This window comes from Cheilinus undulatus, linkage group 5, assembly GCF_018320785.1.
Source record: "Cheilinus undulatus linkage group 5, ASM1832078v1, whole genome shotgun sequence".
Lineage (NCBI taxonomy): Eukaryota > Metazoa > Chordata > Actinopteri > Labriformes > Labridae > Cheilinus > Cheilinus undulatus.
The window spans coordinates 48,757,935-48,776,060 of NC_054869.1; the positions used below are offsets into that span (position 1 = coordinate 48,757,935).

Below are 18,126 nucleotides of genomic sequence, written 5' to 3' on the forward strand. Positions count from 1 at the left end.
CAGTCACCTGCTTTGCAGACCACTGCTGTCTGACCCCACCTAACCTGATACGCCAGATAGATTTGTTTCACACATCTATCTGGAAAACCTCTCATACACAGCATTTGGGACAGGGCAGAGCCTTTGAAAAAACTTGGAGGGTGACTGAATGAACATTCTGTCTGTCACATCTTTACTGGCCAATCAGAGCAACAAAGCACGTGATGTCATAGTCCCAAACCGAGGTGCGCTGCTACTGAGACTCCATAGAGAGATGCGTAATGCAAAACATGGCAAGTTTAGACATGTCAGTACACAACTTTTGTCGTTTTTGAAAAGAAAACAACTCACTGCTGTTCTTTTTTCATCTTTTAACAAAGAAATGTCAAGTTTTGATAAAAACGTACACTTCAGCAGCATCCACACTAACGTCTTCCGCCATAATTCAAACTGGTCTCTTCTTGCTTCTTGCATACGTCACAACTCTGCCGCGCCCGAAAGTACTGCCCCTCGACGCTGATTAGTCCTGTCACTTTCTAACTGGGCCCAAACAGTTCAGATGGGAGCTTTGCAAGATGGATTCGCTAGTGAGAAACATGGAAACGGGCGTATCCATCTGCTTTGCAAGGTTATACACCACCACTATCAGGATGGAAAAGTTTAAAAATGAAATCAGATTAAACTTCCTGTTAGGGTAAGGGTAAGGGTTAGGACACCAAAAGACAATACAAATAAAAAAAAAAAATAACATAGGGAGTTTACATCTGGTGTGAATACAACATTTCAGCCCCAGGTTAGATGTTTGTCTGGATTTTCACGGTCTGTTTTCTCGGCTGTAGATTAGAATCCCTTCCAGAATTTGGTGAACTGCCTTATTTCTCTTACCTCCTACCTCAAACATCCTCAAGTTCAGACAAATGCTATCAGACCTTTCCTTGTGTGAATGCACCGTTATCAGCTGTGTCCAAAGTCTCACCAGCATACTGATAGTTACAATGTACTATAGAGATATGATGTTTGATATATTAGGTTACTGATACCAGTATAAGTACAGAAAAATATCAGTGCAGAAATAGCAAAGATTCACTCAGAACCCAGAGAGGAGGTTGGTATTTACATATTTAGACAAGCTGTTCAGTGCATATCCTGGTTGTAATTCTTGAGTGACATTAACCATTCCTCACTAAAACAGATTTAGCTCAAATATCCATCATGGTACCAGCATTTTAGTCTGAGATCCAGCAGTAAGTGCTTTGCAGATAATAAACCAGACATCAAAGTATCATTTTGTACAAAAAATGTGAGATTGGAAGTCCACTGCTAATCAAATAAAACGAAATATTCTAGTGCAAAAAGTCCTTACTCATTCTTATCTCCCCATTTCTAGAATGATCCCTTTCAACCCTCATCAAGGTTCACTTCTTAAATTTCTAAACAGCTCTGAGAAACTTTCTGTCAGCTTGTTGTGAAATGGTAGGATGTGGAAAAGTAAAAAACTTTGGTTGTTCAGTGCGTCTCATTGGAGAGCCTTCTTGTCACAAAGACACCGTAGCTCTTCTTGAAAGGTTTCACCTGTAAATAACGCTAACATCAAAACAAAAAGACGAGCAGATTCAGTAAGTATGACATCTTTGAGCTTAATGTGTATTTTTGTCCAGTGCAAACAAGCTACATTTACCTGCATAGAGCGAGTATGTAGGATGGAAATGGGACACAGCCAATAAGGATGCCATGTTAAGGTCTGATAGGAATTTGTAATGCTTAAAAAAAACTCCACCTTTAAGAGTGGTTCCTCATCACACAGATAGCTGCATGCCTCATGTTAACTAGATGTAGAGGTCATGAAACAAAAGTTAATACACATATGAATGTATGGGATCATTATGATTCCAGAGCAGGCTGTCACTGAAAGAAAACCAGGAAGTATAAGTAACTGGATGTTGTGTACTTTTACTGCTCATTGAAATGGCAGATAACTGATGCCCAACTGCATTACTACATCCTGCCAAAGCTCACCCTTCTGGTTCATAATCTTTGTTTTTCAGCTTTAAGCTGCCACACACCAGATGATTTACAGCCCAACTATAAGGCTAGATTTGCCAGATTTCCACAACTTAGATCAGTGATCATCAACTGGCGACCTGGGGGCCATCCAGCCCCCAAAAGGTGATTAAATTCAGAAATTGTGAAGAAGAAAAAATGTGTTTTTTAAGGGTATCTTTTGTCTTGAAATCCCTGCAGCTATCAAATCAACCCTTAGACGATCAACATTGCAACAGTTTTACCAGCGGTGATTTCATGTTTGAGCCACTTTTTACAGAAATCCACCTGTCAGCTATTATTAGTATCTTTTTATGCTTGATAAATACATACTTATCAGTCCAGTCCTGATTAAATCTGCAGTTTTCTGTGTCAACTTTTCACTTCAGACTCTTGGAGAGAGTGATTTTCCTGTCTGAGAATCAAAACTACAGACCCAATTCCTCCTTAAGTCCTTATTGCATTGATACCTTTTATTTTACCCTGCTTTACTGTGAAATTGGGTACATTTAAATGTTTGATCAAAATTTCAACTAATATATTTCCTCTTCTTGCAATAAATGGCTAATTTTCTCATGATAATGAAGAATTTCACGTTCTCTGAAATTCTGGCAAAATTGACGCATAATGATGGGGAAAGAGGGTATAATATTTTCCGTTTTGTTCCTTTTTTTTTTTTTTAAATCAGGTGTTTTGGTCCAATCATGCTCCAAACTGCAACATTCAATTAACTAAACGTGTGGTTATACATTTTTGGGAAACTTGGGTCACGATCTGTCATAAGACAGCCTGGTGGGTCCTGAGGCCAGATCAGTTGAGATCCACTGATCTATCAGTAATGCAATCTTTGTGAAATTATTGACAGATTTGATTAATTGTGATTAATTACAAAGCCTACAATTCATGTTACCATATACGACTGTGTTGCAATTACAAATTGCAGTATTGTCAAGTATAATCGCACATTTTTACCAAATCATGCAGTGATATCTTCTAGTGCGTGGCCAACTTAAGCTAACTGTACATGACACCAATTATTTATTAAGGTATTAAAAACGATAAAACAACGAACCAGACATAAGAAATCAAATCTTAGACAGCAGATGTTCACACCGGCTCATTTATGCTCTCATGCTTTAAGCATACAGATACAGACGAAGCCCTCTGTTTGTACTCTAAGTTAATTTCCTCCATATTTCTGCATGTTTTCTGGACGCTCATGGATATGAAACAAAAGTTGCAATACCACCAGTAAAACTGTGGGGGCAGTTTAGAGCAGTGAAGCCAAAATTCAAAGCCAAGAAAAACAAAACACAACAAAGACAAAAGCTTAATTTTGAAGAATGTGTGAGTGGTTAAACCCAGTTCAGACTAAAGTAATGCAACATAACGAGTGGAAACTCAACACTGCTCATGATGAGCCGCTCTGCAAACCCAGCTGACACCACTGCAACTAATGGGGAAAATGCATGGTTTTCATTGCAAAACTTCAGTTTCAAGTGAGATATTTCTGTACTCACTGCACACTCAGTGATGCTTGTTAACGTTTTTTCGTTAGGGATGCAGGATATTGGATTTTTGCCGCTATCAGATACAGTCATATTTACAGATTTACAGCTGATTTACAGGCAACGTCATCAGACGTCCTGATTTCCAACAGTTTGGTTCAGACAACGGCAACTGTCCTCAGTGATATACTCAGACAGCTTCTTTGTGTTGCAAAGCTTTGGTTTAAACTGGGCTTTAGAAACATACAGTCCATATGACATTAGCTCATGTGGGGCACAGAGGCCTGTGTGAGACTGCGCTCTCTAGTAGATGGATTTATGGGTAGCTATGGTTGTCCATCCATTATCTGTTTGTCTATTTTCACAGGTAATGGGAGCATAAATGAGCCTTTGGTTTGAACCCACATACACACAAACACACACTCACAGGGCCTGGTGTGGCTTAAATATGCATAAAGACTCCAACTGGATCCTTCTTTGCTACTCTGGGTCCTAAATCAGGAAGTGCACACTCTCTCCTCCTTTGCTTGTGTGTGCAAGGCTCAGATTCTTACCATCCTTATGAAATAGAAAAACTCTACAGGGCAGTCATTTAAACATGCAGGATGTGTTACTGGCATTAATGTTACTGGGTTGATATATTTATGCAGTTTTGTAAATGCTTGTATAGCGGTTCCATGAAGTTGATTCTTGCTCCCCGACCCTTACTTGATGTAAAAAACAAAAAATGATGGGCTATAACGATGAGGTCATTTTCCATCTTTAGTGTTATGTAGGTATCATTCCTCTGCTTGCAGATAAGGCTTTCTGTACAACATGTTTTCCTGCAGAGCTACAAACAGAATGAACCAAACATCGACTCCAGAGTGGATGCATTAGAAAACAGTTGACATTGCATCTTTTTTTTTCTACAGTATATCTAAAAGGAGAGGCACTTTGTTTTAAAACATCGCAAAGAAGTCTGTAAGAAACATTAGACCTGAAACGATGGCAAACCGTAAGCAGTTCACACAAAACACACCTTTGTTTTTTTTCTTGTCATACAAAAAATGCACACAATGAAAAGAGAACACCTAGAAAACAAATCAGTCGGGTACTTTTCACTAACATGCATCACTTTTCTTTTAAAATCTGGAAGAACCGTAACAATCACGTCTGTCTGTGGGACAGCACGCCATCTGTTCATCCGACACAGAGGGAATGTAGTAAAGGATTAGGCATCGTCATGGAATGGTAAAGTCCTAAACTAAAGAACACAGCTGTTTGTACAGTGACATAATGTCTCCTTTCAGCAAATTTCCCTGTTTTCATCACTTTCTGTTGACTCGGCCACGCTGACTCTCAAACGCTCCACAGCTACTCTTGGTGGTTTTATTCATTCAAAGCTGAGATTGACTTGGTTTATTAGAGGGATGTTTGCTGTTGTAGTGGTGTGCAAAGAAAGCAGCTGATAAAGAGACTCATCGTCTGTGTGGAATCGCTGGCTTGATTCTTCCATTAAATCAGTGCTGCTTTGCTGTTTTTTATAACTCATTCGTTATTGTATGAAGAATGGCTAGTAAATAATGGGACTATGCTTATGAGGATAAATCCACATGGTTCAAAGTCACACTGAGTTTTCTATATCAAAGGTTGGGTATCACATCTGCTGTAAGTTTCCAATAAGTGAAGTCTTTAGTTCACTGCTAGCTACTGACTGAAGCACACATGTAATTTATTTGATCCTGAGACAAAACAGCAGTCAACAGGGATGAAGAAAGACAGACAAAGCAAGCCTAAACTCAAGGCTATGTTGATTGTTTTCTTTGACATTAAGGCTATCATTTTAGAGAACTGGGTTCCAGAGGGGCAACAATGAATCAACACTATTACAAACAGGTTCTAGAAACATTGTGAGGAAAGGCTCTTGGTAAAGCAATTTCTGACCCAAAAACAAGTCAATGCTTGATCACCCTCCCAGCTCACCTCATCTGGCACTGTGTGACTTATTCCTTTTCAAAGATCAAATCTGTGCTCAGGGGAACGCGTTAAGAGTCTGAATCAGAAGTTCAGAAAAGAACAGCGGTTCAGAGATAACTGTGTGAAGAAGTCCTACTGCACTACTTTGATCAGTGGAACACCTGAATGCAGCAGTGTGTTGATGTAGAAGAGGAGGAGATTAAAGGAGAAAGACACGAAAAATGTTTATGTTCAATAACATTGTACCAGTCAAAGTTACCTCTTTTAGCATTTCTAAACAGTTTTTATATCCATACTGACATTGTGAGGTAAATCTTTCAAATGCGCTGAGTTATGAATCAATGAAAAAAGAGACTTAATGATGTAAACTTCTTCATTAATTATTTCAAGGATTGCTGCTCTGTGACACCAGTGTGGACAGATTCGTCACTCAGAGCTAGGAGACAGTGTCAAAGTGCTTTTTGTGAAATGCATGTACAAAATGACTCACTGACATCCAACCATTCAGATTAATGTGACAGCAGTTATACTTTTCAGGAGTTCATGTTTAGTTATTCTCTGTGTCACTAACCCTTTAGGCTTAACAATAAAGATGACAGATTTTGTTAAAGGCCCTTTAAAGTTAAAATAAAAATCCATAATTTAATTTTGATGGTTGACAGGCCACTGTGTAATGAGCCACCAGGCCTGTTTCAGTCATGAAAAACATATTTAAATGTATAAAATTAAGCTTCAAAATTATAAAAAATAAGGCAGTAAAATCTGCTCCAGGATGGTGTGGGTGTGTCTGTTGAATGAGCCGAAGCCATGCCAACTCACTAGAAAAACGATTCTCTCAAATTTAAAAAAAAGCTACAACCTGACTGGAGGAATCAACAGTCTCCTATTCTGCCATGCTACAACTGTTTTTTTAAAGCCACCAGAGAAACAATCACATTTAAGTCACGGCAGACAGTTTAGAGATATAAAGTCTCAGTTTCATTTCCTCATCCTGTATTTAACTCTTTAGGTATACCTTATGCATCAATTTCTGAGTTATGTCTCTGTCTTGTTTTTATAGGCAATCTTTGTTAAGTTGCTGCTGAAAACAGATTTCCAGATGTTGCTTGTCAAAATAAAAAATTTAATAAGCATTGGAGCCTTTTATTCTGATGGACTTGGGAGGAATAGACCAAGTTTGTCATCAATACTTTATTAACTTTATACTATTTTTCAACGCTAACAGACATGAGGGGTTAAACTGCGGGTGCTTGGAGACAGATAGTCAATTGCCCAGGACTTAAAGACAAGTGAAATATGGATTAAAACACACCTTCAGCAGGTAAAATGTTTGTTCTTGCTGTGTCTGGTTCAAGTGAAAAATAGAAGAGCTCCACAGCAATTAGCCTGACCCCTGACCTTACAGTGAGCTCTAGCCAGAGCAAAAGACACAGGGACGGGGAATAAATTAACTGTTTTCTGACACGAATCTCTTTAATGATATTTTAAATGTATGTTAAGAAACAAATTTTGGATTTCACTTTATTGAACATTTTGGAAAATATGATTTTATGTTTTCGTTTGTGCTGTCTTAAGCTAAGGGTACTTCCTGTTCTGAGGAAAACCTGCTTTCATTTTTCATGAAAACAAGGAGCATTTGGTGGATGGAAAATTATGACATTAGAATAACACTGGAAACAAACATTTCTACAGATAAAAAAGCTGAAGAAAATAGCATCTCTGTGAGAGCTACAGCCCTGCTGCTATAGCTGAACCACAGTGGGCGTAAAGGAAAAATTGCCTTAATTGTTGCAATCAAAAGGCAAATTTTAAAACTTGGTGCCTTAATCTCATTTCCATTAACACAGTAACTACAACATATTGTCAATATAGACTTAAAACCCTGTGCTTTGATTAACAAAAGTAAACATGGAATTAAAAATGTGATTAATCAAGATTAAGCATCAAAGTCAGTGATGATTGCAATTTAAAAACAATAGTTTTACCTAGGCTTGTCTCATCAGCCCTAGTAATAAAACATACAGTGTCTTGTTAACAACATGTTCTGCTAGCCATCATAGGTAGAAAAAAAACCTGAAGGTTTTGGTATTTGTAAATCAGTTTTAGGGAAAATCACTCCAAATTAAGCCCTCAGTAAACACTTTTGTTTTGAGCAAAGCAGCTTGTCCAGTGTACATAATTAGGTTTATTTATTCATACTTTTATTTCTGTATTCTTGGTGAAACGTGTCAGCACTTTAGTATTTAGCTGTGGTTATTTATCTACATCCTGAAATCTCCCTTTACCTCTCCATCATGCTCCTCTGTAATATTAATGGGAAGTCTATGGGTATAATTTAAAGCTGTTTGAGAGTCAACATGATGTTGTCAACAAAGCTAGACGTTAAATCAAACCAAACTTCTCCAAGACATCTGATAGCAGAACAAGGTCTGCTCTCCTGTTTCCTGATGCTACGTGCTCTTTTATGAGTTCGACTCTTTTTGTTCACATTCAAAGATTTCCCACCACCACCTGTTGAGATGTTCTCCCTAACATTACCTCTGTACGTTAGGATTAAAATACAGCATTAACACACAGTGACGATGTAAACTAAAGCCTTCAAAGAAGATGATAAAACTCATCACAAATTCTCAAAAATGCATTAAAAAAGTTGGTTTAAAGCCATGCTAGCACCATTCGTCCTCCTCTGCCTCCTGGTAATACCTGGGTGACCTGCCGCCAGAACCCGGGCTGCTGCTGCCCCCGAAGCTGAAGTGGTACCCATTGGGCACCCCAAGGTTTTGCTGCGGAGCGGGAAGCAGGGCTCCCATCGTGCGAGGCAGTGCGGTCCGAGAGGCGCGTCCGGAGCGGGGGTTGGGCGACAGCGACCCCTCGTCCTGGAAGACGTCCAGCTGGTCCCGGAGGCTGCCGTAGAGGCTGTCCAGGGCCTCGCCGTGGCCCTGGCCCAGGAAGGGCTCGGAGCTGATTCGAGTGACGGGGCAGGGAAAGTGACGGGAGCCACTGTGACGGAGGGCGTTGTGCTCCGACAGGCCGCGACTCAGCCGGCCAGGACTCAGAGAGGCCTGGCTGGACACAAAGTGCACAGGGGAAGAATTGGCAGTCTTGTAGGCCACCCCAGGCCGCGGGGTGAGGGGGGTCTGGGGGAGCTGCCGACGTCCGCGGCTTGGCGTGCTAGAACTGGAGCTCAAAGCCACTGGGCTGCCTTTAACCCAACCACTGCCCTGGATGAAAATTGGACAAGCAATTTGAAACGATAGAACGATGAGGAAAATATGTGAGAGAAGAAAGGAAAAGGAAAGGAAACAAGGTCACCGAGGAAGGAAAGGAAAGACACCGACACGTGAGACGAGATGACACAAAGATGAGAGAACAAACAGAACACAGACAGAGAGGACAGAATGAAAGAACAGGAGGAGATGGAGAAGTAATGGCAGACGGATGAAATGGATGGAAAATGATGAAAAGAGAAAAGTGGGAAAAGAAGTGAAAGGCCATGAGAGGCTGCACTGGAGCTGACAGAGGAGAAAGAAGCAGTAAGATCATGCAGAGAGCTCACAGGAATAGCCTACTTAAACGGCATCTCCATTCTGTTGTCTTTCTTTTTCCTTCTAATCTGCCTCTTCTACACCTACATGCTGTATACTAATGTTTAACGTGAAGGTAGGAAGGACTCTGATAAGAACCAAGAGCTCAAAAACAGATCTGGCCTCTAGTTTCACAGGCAGAGGTATAAATGATAAGCATCGGCTCAGTTTATCTTGTAACTATTGTTAAAATGGTTAAGTGACTAAAGGCAAGAATTGGAAATAGTGTTAGAAATTAATTATCAATTCTAACATATATCATTAATTAGAGTGAATGATGATAAAAAAAAGTTGAAAAACAGATCATTAAAGGACCAAGGTCTTTGTAAATTGCTAGGCTTGTAAAAGTAAGACAAGACAAGATAAGATAATCCTTTCTTAGTCCCACAAGGGGAAATTCTAAAGTAAACAAAACATAAAGTAAAAAACAAAACCTCACATTTTATATCTCACTACTGATGATTACCTTTGGGTTGATTTTGGTTTAAATTTAGGTTAGTAGGGAATTGTAGGAGGGTAGGAACTGTGTTTTTATGAAAGGGGTTGTGACGGCCTCCTGCCTCTAGAGCCTGCTGCTGAGTGTGTTCTCCCTATGCTGGTGTCTTGTCTTTCCCTGCAGGTTGGTGGTTGGTGTTCGACCACACCTGGGCGGACCCCTCAGGTGTATGAGGCCTGGCAGTTAATCGTCACACTCGCTCTGATCTCAGGCACAGCGATTCCTCATTATACTATGCTTTTGTTTAGTTGTTTCCTATGTTAGTTTAGTTGTTATTTCATTCAGTCGTTAATCCTTTAATTAATACGTTGAAATAAAACATTTTCACTTTCAGTTAAACTGTATGTCTCCCTCGGTTTTTTGAGTCGGGTCATGACAGTGTTTACAGATTTTGATCAGCTGAAAAAAAATGCAACAAATACAGACTAAAAAACTACATTATATCAAATACCTTCCATTTTCCTATTATACATGAAATTACAATAAGCGGTTTCGTTTGTTCACAACAAACTAGAGCTTGTCCTAAAATACGTAATATTTTAATCAAATAGGAGTCGTACTGTGAATCGAGAATTTTTTGGAATTGAAAATCGATTCTAAATCAGATCTTGATCAAAAGAACCAGAAAAGAATTGTGTATATTGAAAATTCTCACCCGTGAATTTAGAGCTTTCAGTCACGTGACTAGCATCATTCTGGAGGACAGAAAGGGGGATAGGACAGTGACAGACACTATGTGGAGCTGCCACACCAAGCATTTTAATCCTCCATCTCCAACAAACATTACATATACATCATCTAACAACCACAAAAACTGAGATATTAATTTAAACTTTAAGTGTTTGACTCTTTTATCTCTTTGAATTCATCTCTTTATTATATCTTTGCTATAATATTTATCAGTCTTACTGTCTTTCTGGTAGAAGAGATTGTTTTATCCTGATTTATTAATTGTTGCCCCCATAGCTATTAGGGGTCAGTGATCACACCGGCGTGATTTCTTCATGCTCTACTTTTGTCACATGACACCATGAAAAAAACACATTTTGCACTGCAATGACTCAGTTTGGAAAGCATGATCATTAAGCTTTCTGTCAGTTTTTGTTTGATTTCAATAGGCCAAGTAAAACAGGAAATATGATCATTTTAATTTGATATAAAAATCAGTGTTACACAGAGGGGACAGTGGACCATGCTGTACAGGACAGGCACTGGTAAATTTTTCACAATTTTAGCATATTGTAATTTCTTTCTTAAAATGACAATATTTTTTTAATAAAAATTTTTAAAAATCTTTGAGGGGTGTTGTGTTTTTGGAGGCCCTATATCTAGTACAGTAAATTAAACTTATAGTTTTATTTTAAAAAGTTGAGGTAGTGCCAAGAAAGATCATATCAAACACGAGCATAGTAAACATTTTCTAAGTGGTTTACTTTGTCAAAAGAAAATTAAAAAAATGGCAAAATAGCCAGTGGACCTCCAAGGGTTTATTTACATTGTACTGACTTTCACTGTTTTTAACTCTCTTGTTGGTTTTATTCCTCTGTGTTTCTCTTAAATTTTGTAATTTTTGTTCCTCTCGGTCTCCTCCTGTGTAGCTGGGTTCCTTTTGTTTTTGGTACTTATGATTTCCTAGGATGTCTGCATTCAAAGGCAAAGATCTTAGGGGGGTGCAAGGCTTTGTCTTGCCTGAGGCTGCCAAAATATATTATATTATTAATATAATTAATATTGACTAAAACCATAAAATAGCAATTATTAGGCAGTTTATGCAAAGTTCTTTTAATAATAATAATAATATTAAATAAGTTCTTTTGCTAAGAAAAACATGCATAGGCCTTTTTCAGGGTTTTATTTGTGAAACAATTAAAATCTATGTTGATTTTTGGTGGCAGTATGTCACTTTTTCTTTTCTCTTGGGTCCTCAGGGGGAAAAATGGTTGGGAAACCCTGAGTTAGTGCATACAGTTAAGCAACAAATTTCTTTCATTAACAAAAAATAAAAATAAAACTGGCTGAACTATGTAACTGTCAACCAAGACCGTCAACTTCTCTGTAGTGTACAGGAGTAGGAAGCCTTTTGTTCCATTAGTGAGTGACGACATGTGAAAGCTATGAATTGCTCTGCTATGAAACTAAAGGCCTTGATCTAAAAAAGTTATCATTTTAATTAGGATCCACACAGTTTTAACAAAATACTTCTGTAATATTTACATTAAAAGCTGCAATAGATTTCAAAATTTAGAGCCCTACGATACTTTTAAAAGAGCTACATTTCTAAATATTTTATAAAGATACACACTCTCAGATAAAGTTTAAACTTAATAATATGTTCAGAAATTCCTTATAGCTGGTCTAAAAGCCTGACTTTGTCCTATTCTTCCTGTCCGTGTCCTCCCACCTGCTTGTTGCTGGTTTCCTGCCCCTCGCTGGGGGAGGCGGCACAGCTGGCGGTGGCAGATTTGGTGTGGCAGTGTTCCCGGCCGCAGTAGCGGTCGCAGGAGTAGTAGCGTTGTTTATCCGCGGAGGAGTGGTGATGTTTCCTCTCGTGGGAGCGTCCCCTGTCGTGAGCTCGCTCTCTGGAAGCAGCTGGGTCTGACGCTGGCTCTCCTGCTGCTCCTGAGGAGGAAGACAATAACGCGAGCTGGAAGGTTATAGTGCTCTGTCGTAGATGATGAACAGAACAAAGTTTTGTGTTGATTTTAAGTTTTCATCAATGATTGCTTTGAATGCCTGCCTTCCTGTCAATGTCCTGTCTTGATTTTTAAGATTTTGGAGGTCAAAGGTTGAAGTCATTAGGTCACAAACGCCCACTCTGACTCAGGGATTAACTAGGAGGTAGAAGCCCTTGTGCACTTTAACTGATTTTATAATCAACAATAGTAAACATAACAGAGATAACATTTCACAACTTTCCATAAATAATAAGACTGTGAGAGTTCCTCATTTTTTTTATTTAGCTGAAGACCTGTCACTGCATTATCTATTTTATTTGTAAAAGCTTGGGTGATTTTTTTTTCAAATTAAAAAAAGTGTGCTAAATTTAACTTGAAACTGATTTTTACCCTTTCTGCATGTAAATAAAAAAAAAAAACAATAGAAGTGTCATCTTTAATCATCATACTTGTGCCATTTTATGCATTAAAAGGCTGAATTCAACACATTTAGAGGAGACTTTGAAATATTGTAATATATATTGTTCGTGATATAGCCAAAAAATGTCGCCATTTTATTTTAGGCCATATAACCCAGTCTAACTAACAGAAGAGGAGAATTCTCCCTATCTCATCACCTCTAGGATGAAAGTCTACAAAAGTACAGACATTTAATTTTTTAGTTTAGTTTAGCTGACTTTCTTTTTGGATACTGAACTGCTTTTTTGGTAGATCAAAGCTTATGATATGAACTTAAATATAGAAAAAAATCACAGATGAAAAAGGGAAAAGTTAACAGTTAAGAAGGTAAATTTTCTATACAACAAAGTGAATATGACTTCTGACTTGTTCGCTGAGCTGTCTGTGAGTTTTCAAAGTAAAATATGACATTAAGAAAAACAAAAAATATGTCATTAATCAACAAGAAAATTAAAGCACAAATTATGCACCTTAATACACTGCAATTAATATGGTTAATTTTGACAGCCCCAAGAGTTATCACTAAAACTTCAGAACATCTAATCTACTCTTCAGATGATTCTTTATATCAGGGGTCATGAAGTACATTTGCACAAGGGCCAGATTTATTCTTGACACAGTCTCTGGGGGCCAGACTTACAAATAAAGAAAAATTAAATTAATATTTTTTTTCTGATTAACATATTAACTTATTAGTACTTGTATTTTCTTTCAAAATGCAGGACATTTTTAGGCATTACCAGTGAGATCTATCCCAATATATAATGCCGTAGACCACAAGGAGAAAGGCATGCCCACACAATTAGCTGGGTTCCTGAAAATCCCAGAGAACTGGCCCTCAACAATTATGATTTAGCACCAATATGAACTCATGTTTAACACTTTTCACTACTTCACTGCTTCATTCTGCCATTTCTGCAACATTTTGTGCCACATTTAACCCATTTTTGCTATTTTATCACTCTTAAAACGCACTTTCCTGCAGTTTCACTACTTTGCCATTGGTTATTTTTTCACCTTGCCAATTTCAACCAATTTTTGGCACTTTTTGCTATTTTATCACCCATTTACCCACTTTCCTGCCTTTTTACTACTTTGCCATTGGCTACTTTTGCACCATTTTGCCACTTCTAACCCATTTTTGATACTTTTTGACCATTTTTGCCTCTTTAACCCAACTTTTTGCCATTCTTTAACTCCTTTAAACCACTTTTCTTGCCTGTCTTATCACTCATTTTTCCATTTTTGCACCTTTTTGTCTATTTTTGCTGTTTTTTATTACTTTTGTCACAATTTTTACCACTTTTTACCCTATTTCCTTTATTACTAATGGTTTGCCACATTTTAACCTCTTCTTACCACTTTTCCTGCAAGTTTTTGTCCCTTTGTGCCACCCTACAACCCATTTGGATCTTATCACCCATTTGTGCCACTCTCTAACCCCTTTTCACTACTTTAGATGGCCATTTTTGCCAGATTTAACACATTTTTTAAATATTTACTTATAATGGCTGACAAGTGAATTTCTGTAAAAACAAATCAAATGTGAAATCATTCTAAAACTATTTGAATATTAATTGCTTTTGGGGTGGATTTAACAGCTACAGACATTTAAAGCCAAAAGATACTCTTAAAACCACAACATCTTCTTTTCCTGCTTTTCTGAATTTAATGATCTTCTGGGGGCCAGACAGGAAGCTTTGGGGGGCCTGACTTGGCCCCCGGGCCGCCAGTTGATGATCAGTGCTTTATATTATAGATAAACTTACAAAAAACCCTCTAAAGTTGCTTGGTATCTTCACTCTCTCGATCATGCTGATAGAGAACAGTGCAGCAGGTTTCAGACAGACTGTAACACCAAAAGCGTTTTTACCCTCTCTGCTGACATTTTTCTTTCTCCACTGCCTCACCCTGCAGAGACGCTGCCAATAACTTACTGAGTTATGGACTGTCCATGTCCGTCAGTCTCTTTTATCTGAGTAATAAAGAGCATATGTGTGGAGCTGCAGCCTCACAGCTGAGCTCCGACTGAGCTTTTAACACAGCTGAGACCCAGCAGGGGGTCAGCACTCACTCTGCAGCACATTAGGAGTTGTGTCCATCTTTGACACAGAGGTGGTGATGGAATTAGATTCAATGGATGGTAAATGATGAAAATGACATTATGGCTGTCATATACAGCCGAGTTTAGAACCTGTCATGTTCACTGTTCAATGTCATATTTGTTTTTTTCTGATTGAGAGCCCAGTGGTTAAGGACTTTGCATACATTTATGTTTTGAGTCCTCCTTTTCACTTGGCTCTATAAATCCTCTAAACCCTGCAGTCAGACTGTGTGTAGAGGAGCTGACCTACCAGTAGAGGCGGGAGCTTGTCCACCTATAGGTGTATCCAGAGATCTTTGCCTCTTCTCTCTGTCTCTCTCTCTGTCTCTGCGGTGATGGCAGCGGTGGTGGTGGTGATGGTGGTGGGGTCGGTCCTGGCTGGGTTTTTCCAAGGTGTAGTCCCTCAGATTGACCTCTTGGGGCCGCTGTGGTGCCACAGTGGAGGCTGAACGCTTCATAGGGCTTGCATCAGGGACAGTCTGATGGAGATTGAAGAGAGACACCGTGGCTTTGGGTGTATTATATCTAACAGACTGTTTTAAAACTAAAAAAGTGACATACCATAGTCCTCTGTGGTCTAAGTGAAACATTTGTGCCGAAGGCTGAATGTAAAATACAAGCTCATTGTGACATCTTATGCCCAGTTCAGACCAAAGATTCCCAGTGTGACAAGACTATTTTAGAATGGTTGCAGCTGTCTGAAATGGCCATCGCTACTGGAAACAGGCTGTCTGATGATGCTGCCTGCAATTCATCTTGTCAAGGTGCAGGCAGCTGATAGCAAAATGTTGCAAGCAGATATAGGTAAATGTGAAAAAGGGAACTAGAAGTCTCATTCTGAAAGACTTTAAGAGGCAACAAAGTGGAATATCACATGTATAACAACATGCTGTGAATTTAGGAGATTATTCAAGTTTTTTTTTTAATTTTCTCACAAAAATTCGGTCCTGTTAATACTCCTGTCACCTCCATAAGTTGAGCAACACATAAGCAGGACAGGTTGCCTTATATAAGCTATTACAAGAGAAATTTGGGGCTCTAGGATAAAAAATTGTCATGTCTCCTTAAGAATTATTGGTATTTTCTAGGCTTTAAGGTAGAGCAGATGAATGAGGCATCAGATTCCATGTTTTCAGACATAGGAAGATCACAAACCAAAGACTGGGTGGGATTACCTTATATCTTTGCACATTTGTCATGCTTAAAATTTTCAGATCATTAAACAAAGTTAAATATTAGACAAAGATAACCTGAGTAAATACAAAATGCAGATTTTAAATTCTAATTTTATTTATAAAGGGAAAAAAGCCATCCAAACCTACTTGGCCCTATGTGAAAAGGTAATTCCCTGGACTCTGACTAGAAAGCAGATGGATTTGCTAGACTGTTATCAGGAAAATCCATCCTGCAAAGCTCCAGTACACAATGTCTGTGCAGAACTTCGGTATGAGTTTGTGGTCATTACCAGTGGGGTTGAGTTGTACTGTAAGCTAGTGTATACAACGGCTTCTGCCGTTGACTCGATAGTGATTAGCTTGGATGTAGCTGTAAATAAGTGGCAGTTTAATCAGACCCTGACCACATTTATCAAAACAAGAGCAAAGAGCCATACTGAAAGCTTCTCTTAGCAGAGAAGTTGTTTTTGCATAGCATCTTCAGGGTTTCAGCAGGACTTTTAGCTACCTGCAAATTTCACATCTCAGCCACACTATAGGAGCTCTAGCCTGTATAGCTTAGGAAAGCGCTGGAGCTGAGCATGTTTACTACCTCATTATGTCTTGTTCTGACTTAGCTCCTCATGAACGTGACGGACAGAATGTTTGTCCAATCACAGAGAATTTTTTATTCTCTTCATTCTATTCCGTCCGTCTGACTCATTTCATTCTGTTTTTAAGGCTTTGGGACTCCAGCGAACCACGCTGAGAACCACTATCCACAAATGGAGAAAACTTTGAACAGTGGTGAACCTTCCCAGGAGTGGCTGTCTACCAAAATTACTTCAAGATATCATTGACTTCATGATTAAACAATAAGAAAGAGACTGGGTAAAAGTGTCATCCATGTAAGAGTTCTAACTTACAGCACTGGCTGTTCAAACTACCATAAAGTAAGCAGATATGTGTCTTTTCCAATACCAACATCAGGGTCATATATCAGTTAAAATCTCCAAATCATCCACAAGTTAATTTCACATTACACTGTAACTGTGTATTTAGGACTTCATGAATAAATAACCACAAACATGTGCACAGTTTCAAACCATAGCCCTTAAAGACCTGCAGGAGCGCCCACACTTCCACTGCATATCTTTTTTTAACCACAGATAGAATTGCAACCAAATGAGACAGAGCAGTAATTCATTTTGCAAATAAAACCGGAGGAGTAACACTAACATATCACACCTTCAATGTGTCCCAGAGTACTGCTTCCGTCTAGAAATATCCTTCCTCCTTTTGCAGAGATTTAGTAAAAAGTGCACACATCAAAAACAATATACTATAATATAATACAGACTGCTGCTTTTCACAGCACTTCCTACTTGAAGTTTACGTGATGACGTACGATGAAGTTTTGTCTGCATGAACCTATTGCATTGTTTTCGTCCAGGTCAAGTTGCACTTGTTATTGTTTCAACATGGTCTTCTGCAAACATATGTATGCTTAAAAGTATCTGGCACACATACAGTTTTGATTGCACGACTGTAAATAATTAATTTTTTAAAGCATGCTGGCAAATTAAATACAATTACATTTTATTTTGTTTTTTGCCTTCTATGGTAGGTCATAAAGAGTTAAAAAGAGGTATATGTTGTGTGAGAGTATACATACAGCTAGTTGGGTCCCTGGAGAGTGGCGTGACTGACTCCGCTGTTTTGCGGGAGAGGGATGAAAAACAGAAAAAGAACAGAAGAAGAAAAGGACACAAGTTAGTAAGCAAATCAGTGACAGTTTTATTTTAAAACAAGATGACTGACAGTTAAGGGATATGAAATCAATCTAGAGGTTATAGATATGTCTAATGGCAAAAAATGGGAGTTTTGTGGGTCTTCAACACTGTGCTGTGGTCCTCTACTTCAAGCATTATGTAAAAGCTGGGTTTGCTGCCCTTTGGCTGCCCCCGGACAGATATGACACTGCTAGTGTCTACAGCCCGTTGTGTACGAAATGCAGAGTATTTGTATGTGTGTTTAACTGTTGCCTAGGTGTCTATAGGCCATGGCTAGATGTCTTCATTAGAAAGGGTTATAAAGCTAACTTGAGGACTGACAAGGAAATAGTCAACTTCTTGGTGGAAAATGCATTTTTTAAATTATATTTATTA

General features: G+C 38.6%; 1 protein-coding gene across 1 annotated transcript in view; it reads right to left on the reverse strand.

Annotated features, from left to right (window-relative positions):
* Positions 1 to 8,089: 8,089 nt before the first annotated feature.
* Positions 8,090 to 18,126, reverse strand: part of cacna1ba (calcium channel, voltage-dependent, N type, alpha 1B subunit, a) — a 213,345-nt gene continuing 203,308 nt past the window's right edge. The window contains 4 exon segments of the mRNA XM_041787071.1: positions 8,090 to 8,707; positions 11,968 to 12,185; positions 15,055 to 15,283; positions 17,634 to 17,672. Of these exon segments, the coding sequence (XP_041643005.1) occupies positions 8,153 to 8,707; positions 11,968 to 12,185; positions 15,055 to 15,283; positions 17,634 to 17,672 (1,041 nt within the window). The 3' untranslated portion in view covers positions 8,090 to 8,152.